This window comes from Girardinichthys multiradiatus, chromosome 19 (genome assembly GCF_021462225.1).
Source record: "Girardinichthys multiradiatus isolate DD_20200921_A chromosome 19, DD_fGirMul_XY1, whole genome shotgun sequence".
Classification (NCBI taxonomy): domain Eukaryota; kingdom Metazoa; phylum Chordata; class Actinopteri; order Cyprinodontiformes; family Goodeidae; genus Girardinichthys; species Girardinichthys multiradiatus.
The window spans coordinates 24452624-24469574 of NC_061811.1; the positions used below are offsets into that span (position 1 = coordinate 24452624).

Consider the following 16951-nt stretch of genomic DNA (forward strand, 5'->3'; position numbering starts at 1 on the left):
CCTGCAGAGAGGCGTCCAACAAGCCCTGAGTTGACTGGTCCAAGGGAACCGACTCCAACAAAGAGAAGAGGCCCAACATCAGATGGGAGAGTGAGTTCCCCATGCGGCCCATCCGGGCACCTGAGTCGTAGGCCCTACACAGCAAATCGTCCGTGACACGGCATTGCGGTCATGGACAACGGGCATTAGTCCTTAACGCCTCATCGGGAGTAACGATAAGGGAGGCAATGGCAGACTCGACAGGGGGCATGCAGCCCAACCCGAACTTGGGTGCCTCGTGCATGGCAGCCAGGGCCCTGCCATCCGACTTCGGGCGTGAAAAGGCCATTGTGTCCGTCCAGCAAGCATGCAGATCCTGGACGTATTCTGCTGAGGGAGGAACAACAACAACAAAGGCAGCCTCGGCTTCACGGCGCCTAAAGAAGGCGCTAAATGGAGCAGGCTGGGCCAGGGGAACGTCCAGCTGCAAATGGCCCAGAGCAGTTTTAATAGCTGCAGACACCAGTTCCCCCGCACCTCCCAGGGAGGCACCGGAGCCCGAACTTGAGGTCCGGGAGCCCAATTCCGGAAAGGCCTCTCGAAAGAGGGTGCCCGAGGCCGCAACCGAAATAACATCATCCTCGCAATGCGAGGACCCGGCCTGTTCAGGAGGGGAAGACTCACTGCGCTCACTATCCCCCCGGAGAGACTGAAGGAGGGCCTTCATCTGGGTCAGCTCCGTAGAAAGTTGGTCCACTCTAGAGGACAGTCCCGGGGGCCCTCGCCGCTTGGCTCTTCTCCCAGACGCCAAGGGCACATCCTCAGCAGACCGTTTCGTGGAGGCCGCACCCTGACCAAGCAGCAACGGATCCTGCTGGACAGAGACCGTCCAGTCAACAGGCTGCTCCACCGAGGACAGCCGGGCCAACACCTGCATTCATCAACCTGCGCGCGAGAAGAAAGAAGGGGACTGGGCTCCCGGTGTCATGTGACTATATAGCCTCACGTGAGCCAACGGTAGGTCACATGTGACCATGTTGTTATTAATTTCTCGACCTGCGCATGCGCAAGAATGATTATTCAGTGCTTGAAGCACCGCCTCTGGCGGTCTGTAGGGATGAAATAGAACTGCTGTTGGGGAAAAACAGGGACTTTTATTCATCGGCAGTTTTGTGCTTCACGGAGACGTGGCTGTGTGGATTAATACCGAGAGCGGACAGAGACACAGAACTCTCCGGCAAAGCGAAAGGTGGAGGAATCTGTTTCTACCTCAACAGTGGTTGGTGCAACGATGTGACAGTGATTCAGCAGCACTGTTCTCCAGACCTGGAATCCTTCATCATAAACTGTAAGCCTTTCTATTCCCCCCGTGAGTTCGCTTCGTTCATCCTGGTCGGTGTTTACATCCCGCCGCAAGCTAACATGCAGGTCGCACAGCGCATGCTCGCCGACCAGATACTGAGTGTGGAGCGGACCAACCCGGACTCCTTAGTTATCGTCGTTGGTGACTTTAACAAAGGTAATCTCACCCACGAACTCCCCAAATATAGACAGTTTATAAAATGTCCGACCAGAGAAGACAGCATTCTGGATCACTGTTACACCACCATCAGAGACGCTTATCCCACGTGCTGCACTGGGCCAATCCGACCACATCATGGTCCACCTGATTCCTGCATACAGGCAGAAACTAAAGCTCTGCAAACCTGTTGTGAGGACGACAAGGAAGTGGAGCAGTGAGGCTGTGGAGAATCTCCAGGTGTGTTTAGGCTGTACAGACTGGGATGTGTTCAGGACTACTACCAACAGTCTGGACGAGTACACAGAGGCTGTGACTTCCTACATCAGCTTCTGTGAGGACAGCTGTGTACCATCATGCACCAGGGTGAGTTCCAACAACGACAAACCCTGGTTCACAGCTAAACTCAGAAGGTTAAGACTGGATAAGGAAGAGGCCTTCAGGAGTGGGGACAAAGACATATACAGAGAGGCAAAGTACAAGTTTGGCAAGGCAGTGAAAGAGGCCAAACGACTGTACTCTGAGAAGCTCCAAAACCAGTTCTCAGCCAACGCCTCTGCATCTGACTGGAAAGGGCTCAAGCAAATCACCAACTACAAGCCGAAAGCCCCCCACTCCATCAACGACCGACGCCTCGCCAACGACCTGAACGAGTTCTACTGCCGCTTTGAAAGACAAAGGGACAGGAGCAGGAGGCTGCGGTCCATCCGGACCAAAACCTCACGCCACAAGAACAGTTTTTTCCCCATCTGCCACCAGCCTTGTAAACAAAGCCCGGAAACCACCCTGACACTCTCCCTTTCCCCCACACCCCCCCTTTTTTGCTGACAGGACACCTGTAACCTGTAACTCTATGCGTTACATTAATGCTCAGCTTGGACTCCTGCTTTACTTGCACACTGATCATCTGTACTGTTGTATTGCTCTCGCATCTTATACTGCTCTATATTTACTCTCACTCACTTAAAACTGTGCACCTATATTTATATTATATTGTAGATATGTTTATACTGTTTAATTTGTATTTTATTGCACCGACTACGCCAAAACAAATTCCTTGTATGTCCAAAAACGTACTTGGCAATAAAGCTTTTCTGATTCTGAGTCTGATAAAAGAGTTTTAACATCAACATGACAAATTACATAAACAATTGTTTTTTTGTGATTAACTATGAAAACCCATGCTTTTTCATTAATATTCCATATTTACAATACTTTCAGTTAAAGAAAATGTTTATTTAAGTCTATTTTTGCAAAAGTCTGATTTCCTTTTATTAACTTTTGTTGCAAATACAAAAAAAGACATAAACATGTATATATTTGACCAAAAACAGGCTAATTTTATTTAACGGGTAAATGCAAACTTTGATAAACTTGAAAAGATCACGTAGGTCTTGCAGCTCAAGAATCATTGAACGTTGTGTTTGTAACAAGACAAAATGCAAAAATGTCTGAGGTGTAAGAATGCTCTTGCACGCCACTCTGCATTCATGCCTTTAAGGCTGATTCTACAACTCAGCCTCCCTCTGCAAGTTACCCTCCATTGATCTTATTCTATTTTGAAACCAGGTTGTTCAAAGACACACTAGTAGGAATCCTACTGCAGCTTCAATGCTTTTTATTTGTTTTATTGTTTTCATCAGGCACATGGAACGGCACCACGAAGGTGGCGGTGAAGACCTTGAAACCTGGTACCATGTCGCCCGAATCCTTCCTGGAGGAAGCTCAGATCATGAAGAAGCTCCGGCATGATAAACTGGTGCAGCTCTACGCCGTGGTGTCTGAAGAACCCATCTACATCGTTACAGAGTACATGAGCAAAGGTCAAGGCTCATCATATTATTTCATATCCTTCTTCTCAGGAACAAATAAGGAAATAACTGGGAAACTTCTGTTAGAGTGAAGTGAAATCCAACAGAAGATCAAAATTTAAACAAATAATTACCAGAATTACTGAAATATTTTGATCTCTTCTTTTTCTTTTAGGAAGTTTGCTTGATTTCCTCAAAGATGGAGAAGGACGAGGCCTCAAACTGCCCAATTTGGTGGATATGGCAGCCCAGGTATGCTGCTAACATTCCACTCTAATTATCACTGTGCCTTTTCTTTTCTTATGGTGAACTAATCCCATCATTCCCTTGTTGTTTTGTTTTTTATTTGTTGTAAATGTTCTAAGACATAAATCATTAGCCAAAACCTCAGCAACGATGTTAGCATTAGCTCTGCTTTTATTTTCTATAAAAAACATCCCAGTATCTGTGTTTATTAGTTATTTTATTTCTATTGTCTTTAATTAAACTGTTTTTATATACTTTGAATTTTATCTGAGTTTTATGTTTATGTTTTATTCTTTAAACGGCTAAACTGGGGAAAGTGGGTGAAAACTAGCTTTGGCTAGAAACCTTTGTCCATAACAGTGCATTTGTTCCTGCTAAATAAGTAAATAAAAACATTATTTCTGTAAATCAGGTTTGTTTGGTTAGCATCAGACAAAATCTATTCATTTGCATGAGTGCTTACAAACATCACATTCTTAAATTAGCAGTCTCCAATGAATGATTGTTTGAAAGTGAGAACTTTCAAGAAGTGCCCAAACCGCATTGAATAGAAAGATAATTAATAGGTTGTGTTGTGTAATAGGTGTAATAGCTTTGATAAAAGGGTCAAATGACTGATCAGGGTCTCTCAGCAGTTCTAGATTATTTTGTGATTAGTTGATTTGCAGGATTTGGTTTGTGGACTCACCGAAATGCTTTAGTGCATCTTAACATTTTCCATCAGTCAGTGGTTTTAATACCGTGGCTGATATGTATCTCTTTGCTTAACACACATTTGCTGACCTTGAAACTGTTCAGTTTCATGTCGTTCTAAATGTAAAAAAAACCCTCCTTTTCCCAGGTGGCAGCAGGAATGGCGTACATTGAGAGGATGAACTACATCCACAGAGACTTGCGTTCTGCCAATATCCTGGTAGGAGATGGCCTTGTGTGCAAAATTGCCGATTTTGGTCTGGCCAGGCTCATTGAGGACAATGAATATACAGCAAGACAAGGTAGGTCCGCTGGACACCAACACCCTATTGTTCTGAGGCTTTGTGCGGCTGTACACAGGATTATTTTCCTCATTGGGGGTTCTAAAACAACATAAACCTTTTTCTTCTTGGACAGTTTGATTGTCCAAGCAGTATAGGGCATAATGACGGTGCCAAAATCAGTATTTATAACTGAACAGGCACATGAAGAGGACAGTTTTCATGTGCCAACCACATAAATCTTTATCACATCACCAATCTTTTCTACAGCCGCACAAAACTTAGGCATTTTATTCACATAACAAATCTAGTTTACAAGATCAAAATCCATTTGCACATTGGTTTGCACTATCTTTAATCTAGCACGTTTCATTAAATTGATTGATTGATTACGAACAGTTATGGTGAATCGCCGATACATTTTAGAGATTGGAGTTTTAAGTTGACACAACTGGACTCAGTCTCACTGACCGTTTGCTTAAATATCTGGTAAAAAGTACTCTCTGTTTCTCCAAAAAGAGTAATTCAGACTTCTGTCATCTGCAGGTAAGATAGTGGCTGATAACAAGTTCCACTGAAACCCACTGAAAATATTCTAAGCCATCCATTTTACTGATTGTTCAGAAGCAATTGCATTTGAAACCAAACATTTACATATACTGACATTAGTTCTCTTTGCTAAATGACAATATAATGAAAAATAGATAATATTTATTACTTTACATACACTCTGCTGCTCTGCGATGGACTGGCGACCTGTCCAGAGTGTACCCCGCCTCCCGCCCGTAGACTGCTGGAGATAAGCACCAGCTTCCCCACGACCCACTATGGAAGAAGCGGTATAGAAAATGACTGACTGACACTCTGCCTTCAAAATAAGTCCTGATAATGATGATGATGCCAAGGTTTAGTTCTTCCTTAGGCACAGTTTCCAGATGAGCGTGCTACGTTCATCTGTTTGAAAACTGAAATGCAGGTATAAACGTCTGAGGTTCTGTCTCCCAGAGATGAACGTATTTTGGAGTAAACTGTGTGTTCCAGAACAAAAGCAAAAGCCAGTATGAAGATGCTGACTGAAGCTGGTGAAAAACGTCATTATCCACAGAGAAACAATTCCTGGGCTGACATAGGCTGGAAGAAGCCTTCACTCCAAATATGCAACTGCAAATCCAACATAACATGCATAACACAGATTACAGTTTGCTAATGCACTCGGGGACAGAGACCTTAATTTTAGAGACATGTCCCGTTGCCTGATGAAACTAAACGTGCTTGGCCATAATAACCATTGTTATTTTTAAGGAAGAAGGGGAAAACTTGCAAGGCGGAGAACATGATCCCAACTGTGAAGTAAGGGGGGTGGAAGCAACATGGTGTCGGTGTTTTGGTGTGAAGCTGTGAAATATTGAAGCAACATCTCGAGACACCTCCCAGGTTACATTTGTTCCTAAACTAATAAACAAAATTATCTTCAAAATGGACAATTACCAAAAGCATACCGCCGAATTAGCTACAAAGTGTCTAAAGGATAACGAAGTCAATGTTTTGGAGTGACCATCACGAAGCCCCGATCTCCGTCCCTAGAAACCTGACTCTATTACACCAGTTCTCTCTGCAGCAATGGGCCAAAGGTTGAACAATATACTAAGAGGAGCTTGTGGAAGGATACCCAAAACATTTGACCTAATTCATACGTTCAGAGTTTCCAGTCAGAAGAAAAACAAGAATTCCCACCAAAAATGGGAATTCGGTCTGGGAAAGTTGGGGCTCACAGACCAACCCTGAGTTTGGTACCCAAATGTGCTCGCACACAAATAGGATGTAGTGAACATTGCCAGTATAAACAAGAAACCATGCACTTCTGGTGGGTTGTATTTGAATAAACTACCTTCTACCTGCGTGTATGTTCCTCTTGTGTTCAAACGCATAAAATAGAGAGAAATCTATTAATACTGGCTTGTGTTGCTAAAAGCACTTAGCGCCAAAACAAATTGCAAATCCCGCTGTTTTCCAACTTGCAACTAGAACGCTCTCAACTCAGATGTGGTCTTTCCTAGCTCCAACGTCCCAGATAATCTGAACGCACCATAAACCTCTTAATTTAATGAACAAATTAGTTTGAATAAATTTAAAGAAACAGAAATAATACTGGGAATCGTAATTGACTTAAAGCACGAAAGGTTTAGTCTGACTTAATGTCATCTTAGACACAGTTGTAACATTGTAGTATGATCTGTGAACGCATTTCCCATCTTCCTCTAGTTTTCCTTGAATAGTCTTCTTGTCCCTCACCCACACAATCTTTTGAAATACTTGCAGTCAGAGGAAAAAGGTTGGTGGTTTTGTAGATGGAAAATGAGAAGAGTAAACATGAATTAATTTGTTCTGATGAAGTCTTTGGAAAACAGAAGGATGTGGTTGGGACATGGCTGAAAGGCAACTGAATATATACATAGGAACAGTGCATAACTTAGGCCAGAAGACTACATTTAACTGACTGAGATTCTAGTTGACAGTTCAGCTGTTTTCCTTCAAGGAGTCGGACATAAACTACGCCGAGGGAACTTCCAAGCTCCATTAGCCACTCTGTCAACATGTCCAGCTGCCCACTGGACAACAGTTCAAAACGTTTGATTGTTTAACCTGGGCCAAGTCCAAACGGAGACGATGAAAGATAATGAAATTGTTCTGTAAATTTTCCCAGTGGGATGCTATGATGTGAAACCGCAACTGAAGACTGTGACCTACTTACTCCTGAAGTATTTCTAGAGGATCTGCAAAAGTGAAGTAACAAACATGTTGCAGCAGCTGGAGAAACAAGTCTACCGTACACAACTAATGTCTTTGCTGTTTCAGGAGCCAAGTTTCCGATTAAGTGGACGGCTCCTGAGGCTGCGCTGTACGGGAAATTCACCATCAAGTCAGACGTGTGGTCGTTCGGCATCCTGCTCACAGAGCTGGTGACCAAGGGGAGGGTGCCCTACCCAGGTACGACTAAATCAGAATCAGATTGTGGAGCTTTGTGTGTTTTAAGCACGACTCTTCCTGTTGATTGGTCACATCTGATTTATGCTGCCTGTGCAAGGAAAAATACACAGTATGCTACATTTACAACCACAAACGTCAGTGAATTTTATTGGAATTTTAAGTGATAAACAAGCAAAAAGTGGAGTATACTATAATCTCCTGATAAGTAATAAAGTCCACCTTCAATATTAATGAATCTCTGAATAAATGCAGCTGTTAACTGTCGACACAGCAGACAGATCACAGATAAAGTTGAGGAGAACCTCAAAGCAGAGTAACATCATACATTATCCCATGCTTCAGCCCACCATATAAAAATGTGAAGTACAGGGGTAGCAACATCATGGTGTGGGGGTGTTTTGCTGTAGAAGGTATTGTTGCATTTTACAACCGAAAGAGTACGGCAGAAGTGCGAACTCACCAAGACATGGTCATCTACCTGAACCTCAGTCGCTGCAATAGCACCCTCATGCTCTGATTGTCCTCCCGTCTCCTCGTACTCTTGTAGACGCTCACACCGGACAGATGATCATGCCCAAGATGCAACAGGTCACAGAACGTGTTGGAAGCCAGATTATTACAACTTAGTTTCTAAATAGAGTGCTCCCCTAAGTATTTATGTACCTGTAGTACTACTTGCTGAAATCAAACGTAAAGTGACACAATCAGACTAAACATATAGTGAATTCAAGAGCTTTTTATAATGTTTTGCTAATTATGTTTTATAATAAATTAAGATAGAATAATGTTTCAGTTGCAAGAAAGTAGTTGCCAGCAGTTGATAAAAATCATGCTTGGTTTATTATCAATTATATTATTGTAATAATGGCTCAACCCTGACCTAAACTGACACACAGGGCAAGGAGAGCATTTATCAGGAAGGCAGCTTAGAGTCACAAGGTGACTTTGGAGGAGCTGCACAGATCAACAGCTCATCACAACTATTGGGTGTATTATTCAGGGAAACATGGTGGTGGCAGCATCATGCTGTGGGGATTCCTTTTTTTCCAGCAGGGACAGCGAACCTGATTGAGGCAGATGACAGGATGCCGTGAGCTAAATACAGGACGATAATCTGTTTGAGGGTGAAAAAGACTTGAAACCGAAGCAGAGATTCACTTTCCAATAAGACGACCCTAAACTCCCAGCCAGAGGTGCAGGTTTAGATCCAAGCATAGTCATATCATTTCCTAGGTATGCAAAAATGGTTGAGACATACTACAAAACACTTACAGCTGTAAGTGTTGAGACAGGTGGCGCTACAATGTACTGAATCAGGGTTTTTGTTTTTAAAAATATAAATGCAAACTATTTTTTTCTTATTTTTATTTTTTTTATATTTAAATCACGTTTCTTTCTTCAACTTGAATAATATGCAGCATTTTATGTTGGTTTGTCACGTAAAACTGCAATAAAATACACAGATTCTAACAAAAATAAAATCATTCTAAACATCGAAATGAGGTGAAAATCTTTTCTGCTATCATAATGAATCCACATTATTAAATGCCATGAATTATGTTGAAGTATTAAAACAGACAAAACATAGAACCAGCAGTATATCATGAACTGGTGAACTGCTTAGTGCTGTTGGTAGCTTTCAATGAGGTCAGTGAGAGTGAGAGGCAATCTGTCCACTTTCCTCTTCCCAAGGCATGAACAACCGCGAGGTCCTGGAGCAGGTGGAGCGAGGCTACCGCATGCCGTGCCCGCAGGACTGCCCCACCTCTCTGCACGAGCTCATGGTGCAGTGCTGGAAGAAAGACCCGGAGGAGAGGCCCACCTTCGAGTATCTGCAAGCCTTTTTGGAGGACTACTTCACAGCCACTGAACCTCAGTACCAGCCGGGGGATAATCTCTGAAGCGCCTCCACCCTCATCTCATGTCATTTCTTGGGTTTACCACTAGAGGGAGCCATGTACCTCCTTTTCTCTCATCTTAGAAAAGCTTTTTTTGACCGACTTCTTCCAGACGTCATGGAAACGAGAAAGGACGGCAGTGAACTGGCCATCAGCTCCAAGGATGTTGATTGGGCCAGAAGTTATTAACTTTCATAAATTAGCAACATGAGATGTGTACTTTGTATGTATTGTAAATATGAATTGCTTGTTTACTTAACTTTTTGTTGTTTAATTTTATATTACTTTTGATAATTTGGGAGCCTGTGGAAATTTTTTTTTATCCAAGGTCAGAAACGTTTCAGATTGAGTTTCTTGGAGCTTTGCTTGGCACTCACAGGTACTTAACAGTTTCACAAAACGATAACTGCTAGTGCGGTTGTAGGCATCTTGGACCCAAGTATCAGAAATTTTCCTGCAACATTTTTTACGAGGCTGATTTAACAATACTTCTCTTCTCAAGGAACTTAGATGTACTATAAAACCTGTTTTTGCCTTTTCATCTTTAGTACTCTTCTTATAATGCAAGGGAATGCCTTCACGCTTTATAAACACTAACCTGCATCATTGACTCGTCCGATTGAGCCCAAACTGTAGGGCTTCGGCACTCATACTAAGTGCATCCATAGCATTTGGGCTTAAGCCAACAAGTCTTAGCTCGGCTTAAAGTAATCTTTTAGTTTAGCTTTATGTAGTTGAAAAGGGGATGTCCTCTAAAGCTGCAACAATTGTTTAGGTGACTGCTTAGTATAACGGTCATGTATGTTGCATTGATGTATGGCGGCAGGCTGGATAAGACCTCTCATCTTTTTGCTTTGACATGCAGAGAATGAAGGATGTGTTCTAGTATTTGTCCCTGCATTATGTGTATTTTTAAATAGTATGGTTTTATGTTCAACCAGTGTTATATGTTACATGTTTTATTTTTATTTGTTATTACGAGGTGTCAAACCTGCCTTTGGAGATGATCCAGGACAAAGCGCCATTTCTGTGTGTATTTATGTTGCTTTCCATGGTTGGTAAAGTGAACAGTAACGTTTCATTTTCTCTCACTTCTTTTCCTAATTTATTAGGCATACAATATATATTTTTTTTTGCTCTCACTATTATTTATTGTCTGTCTGTTTCTTGTACACAGCTGGTTTTGAAATAAACAATCTTTCAATTATTAGATTTTTGTTACTAAAGTTGTTCTGGCTGTTACCATTCAACTAAGGCACGGCTCTTCCTTTAAGGCTGATGAGCAAAACCCTTTTTACTTAATGAAAAGAATGCATCATATGTAGAAGAATCGAGACAATATAAATTGAAATAACACAAAACCATAAACTGTTAGAATGACGTATAAAGGCCATCATCGGATGTGCAAAGAGGTTCCCCCACACATTCTTCCACTTTTCCTTTTTTTGTCACACTGAAATGTGACAACGTTTATTATCAGACAAAGATAACCTGAGTAAGTACAGAACAAAGTTTTCAAATGATGATATCATATATTAAGGCATAATGGCATAATGTGAAAAAGTAATTTTCCCCCTTGTTAAATCATGAATTGACTCTGATTACACACATTCTTTGGAAAGCTGAGTTCAACTTCACAAGCCACTTTATCAGACCTGTGAAATAAAAAAATGAAAGGGAACCTGTCAGACAACAGAAAGTAGGATAAAAGCTCTCAAAAAGCAACACATAATGCCCTGATCTAAAGAATACATGAGAAATGAAGTCTTAGACTTCAATCAGTCTGGAAAGAGTGACAAGGCGTAGGATTCCAGTGGACCACAGTGAAAGCTATTATCCACAAATGGAGAGGGCATGGGAAACTGGTGAAACTGCTGCCAAAATTACTCCACAGGCACATCGACAATCCATCCAGGAGTTGCTAAAGAACCAAGAAGAACATTTAAAGCAATGCAGACCTCACTTACCTCAGTTAAAGTCAGAGTTAGACACTAGGCAAAGAGTTCCATGGTGAAAACCACTGCAGACCAAGAAGAAAACAAAAACCCATCTCAGTTTTGCAAAATACATTTTGATTACAACAAAAATATTCGGTGGACTGATGAGAGAAAACTGGTACTTTTAAGAAAGTAAAACTGACAGCATTTCAGAAAAACCACATCGTACCAACATTTAAACACAGCGGTGGTATTACTACCACTGCTGAGGTAAAGTGTCCAGCCATCACTTTATGACCTTCAAGCATATTTGGTTACGCAGCAGGTGCAATATATTTCCAAATAAAGAATCCCATTTGATTTCAACTTAGTTCAAAGTAAACCAGTACTTTCCAATACAATCCAATAATTTCATCAGATTTTGATGGAATCACAGAGTCCAATTCAGTCTTAATTATAAAACCAGATTATTAAAAAGTTCTCTAAGCCCTGGTCCACTGCAACAAATCATTGACTTTGCAGCAATCCCTCATTTCTATCTAGCATTTGACTAAGTTTGAAATACGTATACACACTCACCAGCCACTTTATTAGGTACACCTTTTCAACCTGTCAGCCCATCTCATGGCATCAACTTCATGCATTTAGGTTTCTAGACGTGGTGAAGATGACTTTCTGAAGTTCAAATCAAGTATCAGAATAGAAAAGAAAGGGGATTTAAGTGACGATGAATGCACTGTAGTTTTTGCTGGGTTGAGCAGAGTAACTCAGAAACTACTGAGCCACTGGGGTTGTTATCCACAACCGTTCCTCAGGTTCACAGCGAATATATTGAAAAAGAAAAAGCCTCTGGTGTAGAGATCAGGGGAGAATGCACAGACCTTTTCAAGATGATAGAAAGACAACAGCAGCTTAAATAACCTGCTAAGATATGCAAAATAACACCTCTGATTGCCCAGCATTGGACCTTGAAGAAGATGGGCTACTTCTGGTTTCTTCAGCCTGACAAGGACTTTACTGCGCTGCAACAGCCTCCACAGAAGATCTCAGTCCAGCAGAGTACCATTGGTAGAACAGGAGATTTGCATCAAGGATATGGAGTCAACAAATCCACAGCAACTGTGTGGCACTAATATCTCAATATGGACCAACATGTGTGAGGTATGTTTTCAACACCTCATCTGCAATGAATGGTTAAGGCAGTTCTGAAAGTAAAAGCAGGTCTAACCCAGTACCAGTAAGGTAAAATGGTGGCCACTGAGCGTGTATTGACTTGGTGGTGACAGTCAATCAGGATGAAATTAGATATTTATCAAAGGAAATAAAAATAGAATTAGTGTTTACTTGATCTATTATTTTTCAGTTTGTCAGCTCAATATATTCTCATGATCATCTCATTACAAATTCTTATCAGTCACAGTTTAGTTTAAAGAAATATTTTTCCTTAAAATCATTTTAAATACAATTGGATTGTTTTATTATCTGGATCACTTGTTCTTTGTATTTTAATCATGGTTGAATTAAATCGTGTTTTAAAGTTTATGCTCTCTTTGTGAATCACTTCATGATTTTTATCTGTGAAAGGTGCTAAATAAATAAAATGCAATTTTACTTACTATTTTCCCCTCTCAGAATGTATTTGATTCTAGTTTAGATTCTAGTATTTGTTTAAACAAATGATGAAACTTCAAATTTAGTATACCTATATTGTGAATCAAACATTTTTGATTTATTTCTAAACAAGATATATTTTCTGGCATTCCTTATACATCTAGGTTGTAGATTGTTTAAAATAATCTGCATACTCCATGCTGAAGCATGTTCCAGGTTAGCTACACACAAGTTTACTGCAGCTCCCAGGAATCAGAGTACTTGATACCTCTGCTGCTGAGGGAGGAGAGATTCCTCCCTCCTCTTGTACCAATGAGCTCACCCTCTTTAGTTGACTTGGGCTTTAATCACAAGAGATTTTCTTTGCATGTCTGGAGGAGGTTATGTTTTAGCACAGATTGGAACCCTCCTCAGTCCCTTGACATTTTATTGTTATTTCTTAGTTTTATTTTGTGCAACTTTATTTGTGTTGATTTCAGTGGCATAGAATTTGACCCATTAAACTAAACAGAGTGATCCTTGTCCCTTCGAAATATTACAGTCATATTCAATTAATTAGAATGTGGGTTCAGACAAGGCTCGTTTGTCAGATTAAAAGCACCGTTTAAAAATAGCAACCATTAACCTGGTATTAAACATATTCTTCATTAAGCCCATGTTTCTGTATTAAAACATTTTTTTATTGGTCTGATGTAATATTCTAATCTTAAATGTTGTGTTTTTATTAGCTGCTAGCAGAAACTTATCATAATTAACAGAAATAAAGGCTTGAAAACATCAGCCTTTATCATCCTGTCCGCCCGATTCATCATCCAATCACCTTCCATCGCCTTGTTTTTAAAAGACCTTTGGCTGTGCTCGTCCTCGCTTGTCAGCTGAGCTCATCCCTCCTATACCTCACCTCCACCATCTTCCTCCACATCTATTCTGGCTTCCTTGCTCCCTGGCCGCCAATCCACCACCAGTGTCGGATCAGGAGGAAGACATCTCTAAATCTAAGCCTTACAAATGTTCATCTTTGCTCATTTCATTCACAGCATTCATGTCTTCCTCCCAGGTCCGAGCGCCAAAGATATAATAATGTAATTTCATTAAAACTTTTCTAATTGCCAACCCTCTCTTTGTGAGTCTTTTCATATTGAAATGACTGTATGTGCCACTGACTTGTATGAAATCTCTATTTCATTTCTGTGAGATTTCTATTTTTTTCTTTTTCTGTGTTGATAAAATCCTTCCGCCAGGTAAAGATATTTTGTCATTTTTGATAAATCTGCCAATTTGCATATATAGGGTGGAAAGAGTAATGTTTTGACAATTTATTTGTTGCTGCCAATTTATTACATTCCAAGGCTCAACCCCCTAAAACATTTTTCAATATAGGGACTTGGGAGGGTATGTATTTAGATTATAGATTTTAACCATTAAAACTGACTATCAAGGAGTCAAAAAATCATAAAAGTTATGAATTTTAGTTTTGTATTGGTGGAGAGTTATTGTTGTATTAATGTCTTTGCTCAAAACGTAAGAACTGATCACAATCTGTCATGGAGAGGTGTTTTTTTTGCAAGATTAAAATGCAAACAGGAGCGTGGGAGCCATATGGTGAGTTAATGGCTTTCATAACAAAACTGATAACTTACAAAGGAGTGCAAAGGACACAGAGCCATTTGGCTAACACTAAAATCCAGTAATAACAAGAGAGCTTATAAACATGGGGAGAAGTGAGACGAAAGGTATGACAAGCAGGTGAGAGTAATCAGATGAGAATGAGTAACAACTAAGACCAATGAAGGTAAAGGGAGAATGGACAGGAGCAGACAGAGAGAAACACAGAAACACGGGAAGGAACAGAAATCTAGAAGTACAGGAAAACAAAAATAAACTAAGAAGTAAGTAACCAGCTAGAGGACATAAACAACCAGGAAGAAACAGAGATCAAATAAGAAACTCAAATGCATAGAGATGACAGAATGTCTGTTTTTTAAAACTCTGAGTTGTTTAGCATCTTACAGAAAAAATCCAATTTGCATATATGAGGAGAAAAGAAATTGCTTATTTTTTAAAGGACACAAGCGGAACACAAAGTTAAGTAACCACCAAGAGTCAAAGCTAAAGCTGAATTAACAGCTCATGTTCTAAGCTGTTTTTTTATCCAATGTGATGTTTGCAGGATGTTTTATTCTAAAAATTAAAGACATAAACCTGCTAATCCTGCTGTTAAATACATTTTTATGGATGAGAGTGAGGGTACCATCGAAGCAGGTGACTGGTTCATCACAAAAGCACTCGACTGCTCTCAGACTGAAGCCTTGGGTTACTTCAGAATCACCAGCTATACATGCACGTTTTAAGTGTTGTGGGGTTGTTGACGAAAGCAGGAGAGAAAACAGGAAGCACGGAAAGAAGAAAGCCAACACAGAAGTGACTAATGTCTGTTACCTTGTCCTGGGAAGCAAAAACAACATGCTAAAAAACATGGGTTATTGAGTCATCTCACTAATTGATATTTCAACACACAAGAGCATGGGAAGTGTCCTCAAATATAAGGAGCCCTGTTAGCTACATAGCTGCAACATTATATAAAGAAAAATTCCCCATATTGTTGTTATTTCCAGGTTTGGGGAACATTGTTTGTTGTTTATTAAGCCAACTTCAGTTGCAGCCAATATGGGCTCCCCATTCAGCCAATTGATCTGACCTTGCACCCCCCCACAACTGCCATACAAGGGTTTGCAGAGCAGCTGGTGGGCAGAGCTTCATCTAAGAATAACCTGAACTTTCTGGGATGGAGGGAGGATAAAGTTATCCTGAAGTTATCTGGGGTCTTCGCTGACCAATACCCATGTGAGGCACCAATAACCCTGGGTGGGATCCTCTGCCTGTTCCCCTCACCCCATCCAGACCTGTTCTTTGCTTGGCTCCTTCCTCCCTTGCACTGCTGGTCCCCCACTGTCCCCAGATTCCTCTCTTAGCTGCCACACCGGCAGCTCCAAATTTCCCCTCAAGCTTTAACATTAAACAGTAAGTATTTATTTAATTTGATTTTCCGTTTTCCTTATCACATCGGATGACCGGAGGATGAAAGATCAACACGTGAATATGGAATAATTTACTTCGTGGGACATGGACATTTTTTTCTGTAACTAATGAGTTGATTTGGATTGGATATACTGAAGCTATCCCCAGTCAGCTCTACATGAGGAGGCTTGGTTCATCTCTCTGAGATAGTCTTCACATCACCATGGCTGAAGGTAGGACGGTTATACCTGGACGCACCAGCATTAATGTAAAAATAAACCAACTGCAAGTGTGCACTACAGCTCAAAAATCCTGAAAAATATCTGCTGTATTAATACATACTAAGTCATGGTTCGTGTTGAAAATGGTTACTATAAATACTGGATATCATGTTGCAGAAGAGTTTGCATTGCTCTCATGTGACGGACATGACCGCTGCTGCTGCTGACTTCAGGTTTCAAAACTGTGATGGAAAAAAAGTTCAGCTGTTCTGATTAAGGTTGTTTGGCTTCTTCTACCCAATAGTTTTAATCACTTCCAGCAGCTTTCCTGCAACTGTCAGGTCTTCATCTGCTGTTTATTCCTGAGAGTGTTGACTGCATTTGTATTTACTGAACCTTGCAAAGTTATTCATAGCCTTTTTCATTTATCACGTCACAGCCATGAACTACAGTGAATTTTATTGGGATTTTATGTGATACAATAAACACAATGTAGTGCTTGATTGTGAAAATAAAGGAAAATCATATATGGATTTAAATAGCTTTTTTACAGATAAAAATCTGCTAAGTGTGACCTGCATATTTATTCACCCCCTTTTACACTGATACCCTAATGAAATCCACTGCAACCAATTGCTTTTTTGGTAAACAGGGTCTATCTGTGTGTAAACAGGTCAGACATCTGCAACCCTACCAAGACATGACCGGCCACTTAAACCTAAAGTCAATATGACATCTGTTAATCGCAC

At 40.7% G+C, this 16951-nt stretch overlaps 2 protein-coding genes across 19 annotated transcripts in view; both read left to right on the forward strand.

Annotated features, from left to right (window-relative positions):
• The window catches only part of LOC124855451 (tyrosine-protein kinase fyna), a 31654-nt gene extending 21029 nt beyond the window's left edge, over positions 1-10625 (forward strand). The window contains exons 8-12 of the mRNA XM_047345332.1: positions 3142-3321; positions 3485-3561; positions 4397-4550; positions 7386-7517; positions 9210-10625. Of these exons, the coding sequence (XP_047201288.1) occupies positions 3142-3321; positions 3485-3561; positions 4397-4550; positions 7386-7517; positions 9210-9418 (752 nt within the window). The 3' untranslated portion in view covers positions 9419-10625. The remainder of the gene's footprint in view (positions 1-3141; positions 3322-3484; positions 3562-4396; positions 4551-7385; positions 7518-9209) is intronic.
• A 5191-nt stretch (positions 10626-15816) lies between these two features.
• Positions 15817-16951, forward strand: part of LOC124855180 (titin-like) — a 39242-nt gene continuing 38107 nt past the window's right edge. For 7 of the 18 annotated variants that reach the window (XM_047344812.1, XM_047344810.1, XM_047344815.1 and 4 more), the window contains exon 1: positions 15817-16214. In XM_047344812.1, coding sequence (XP_047200768.1) covers positions 16205-16214 — 10 coding nt within the window. In that variant the 5' untranslated portion in view covers positions 15817-16204. The remainder of the gene's footprint in view (positions 16215-16951) is intronic. The other 11 variants (XM_047344807.1, XM_047344808.1, XM_047344816.1 and 8 more) reach the window with 2 other exon arrangements.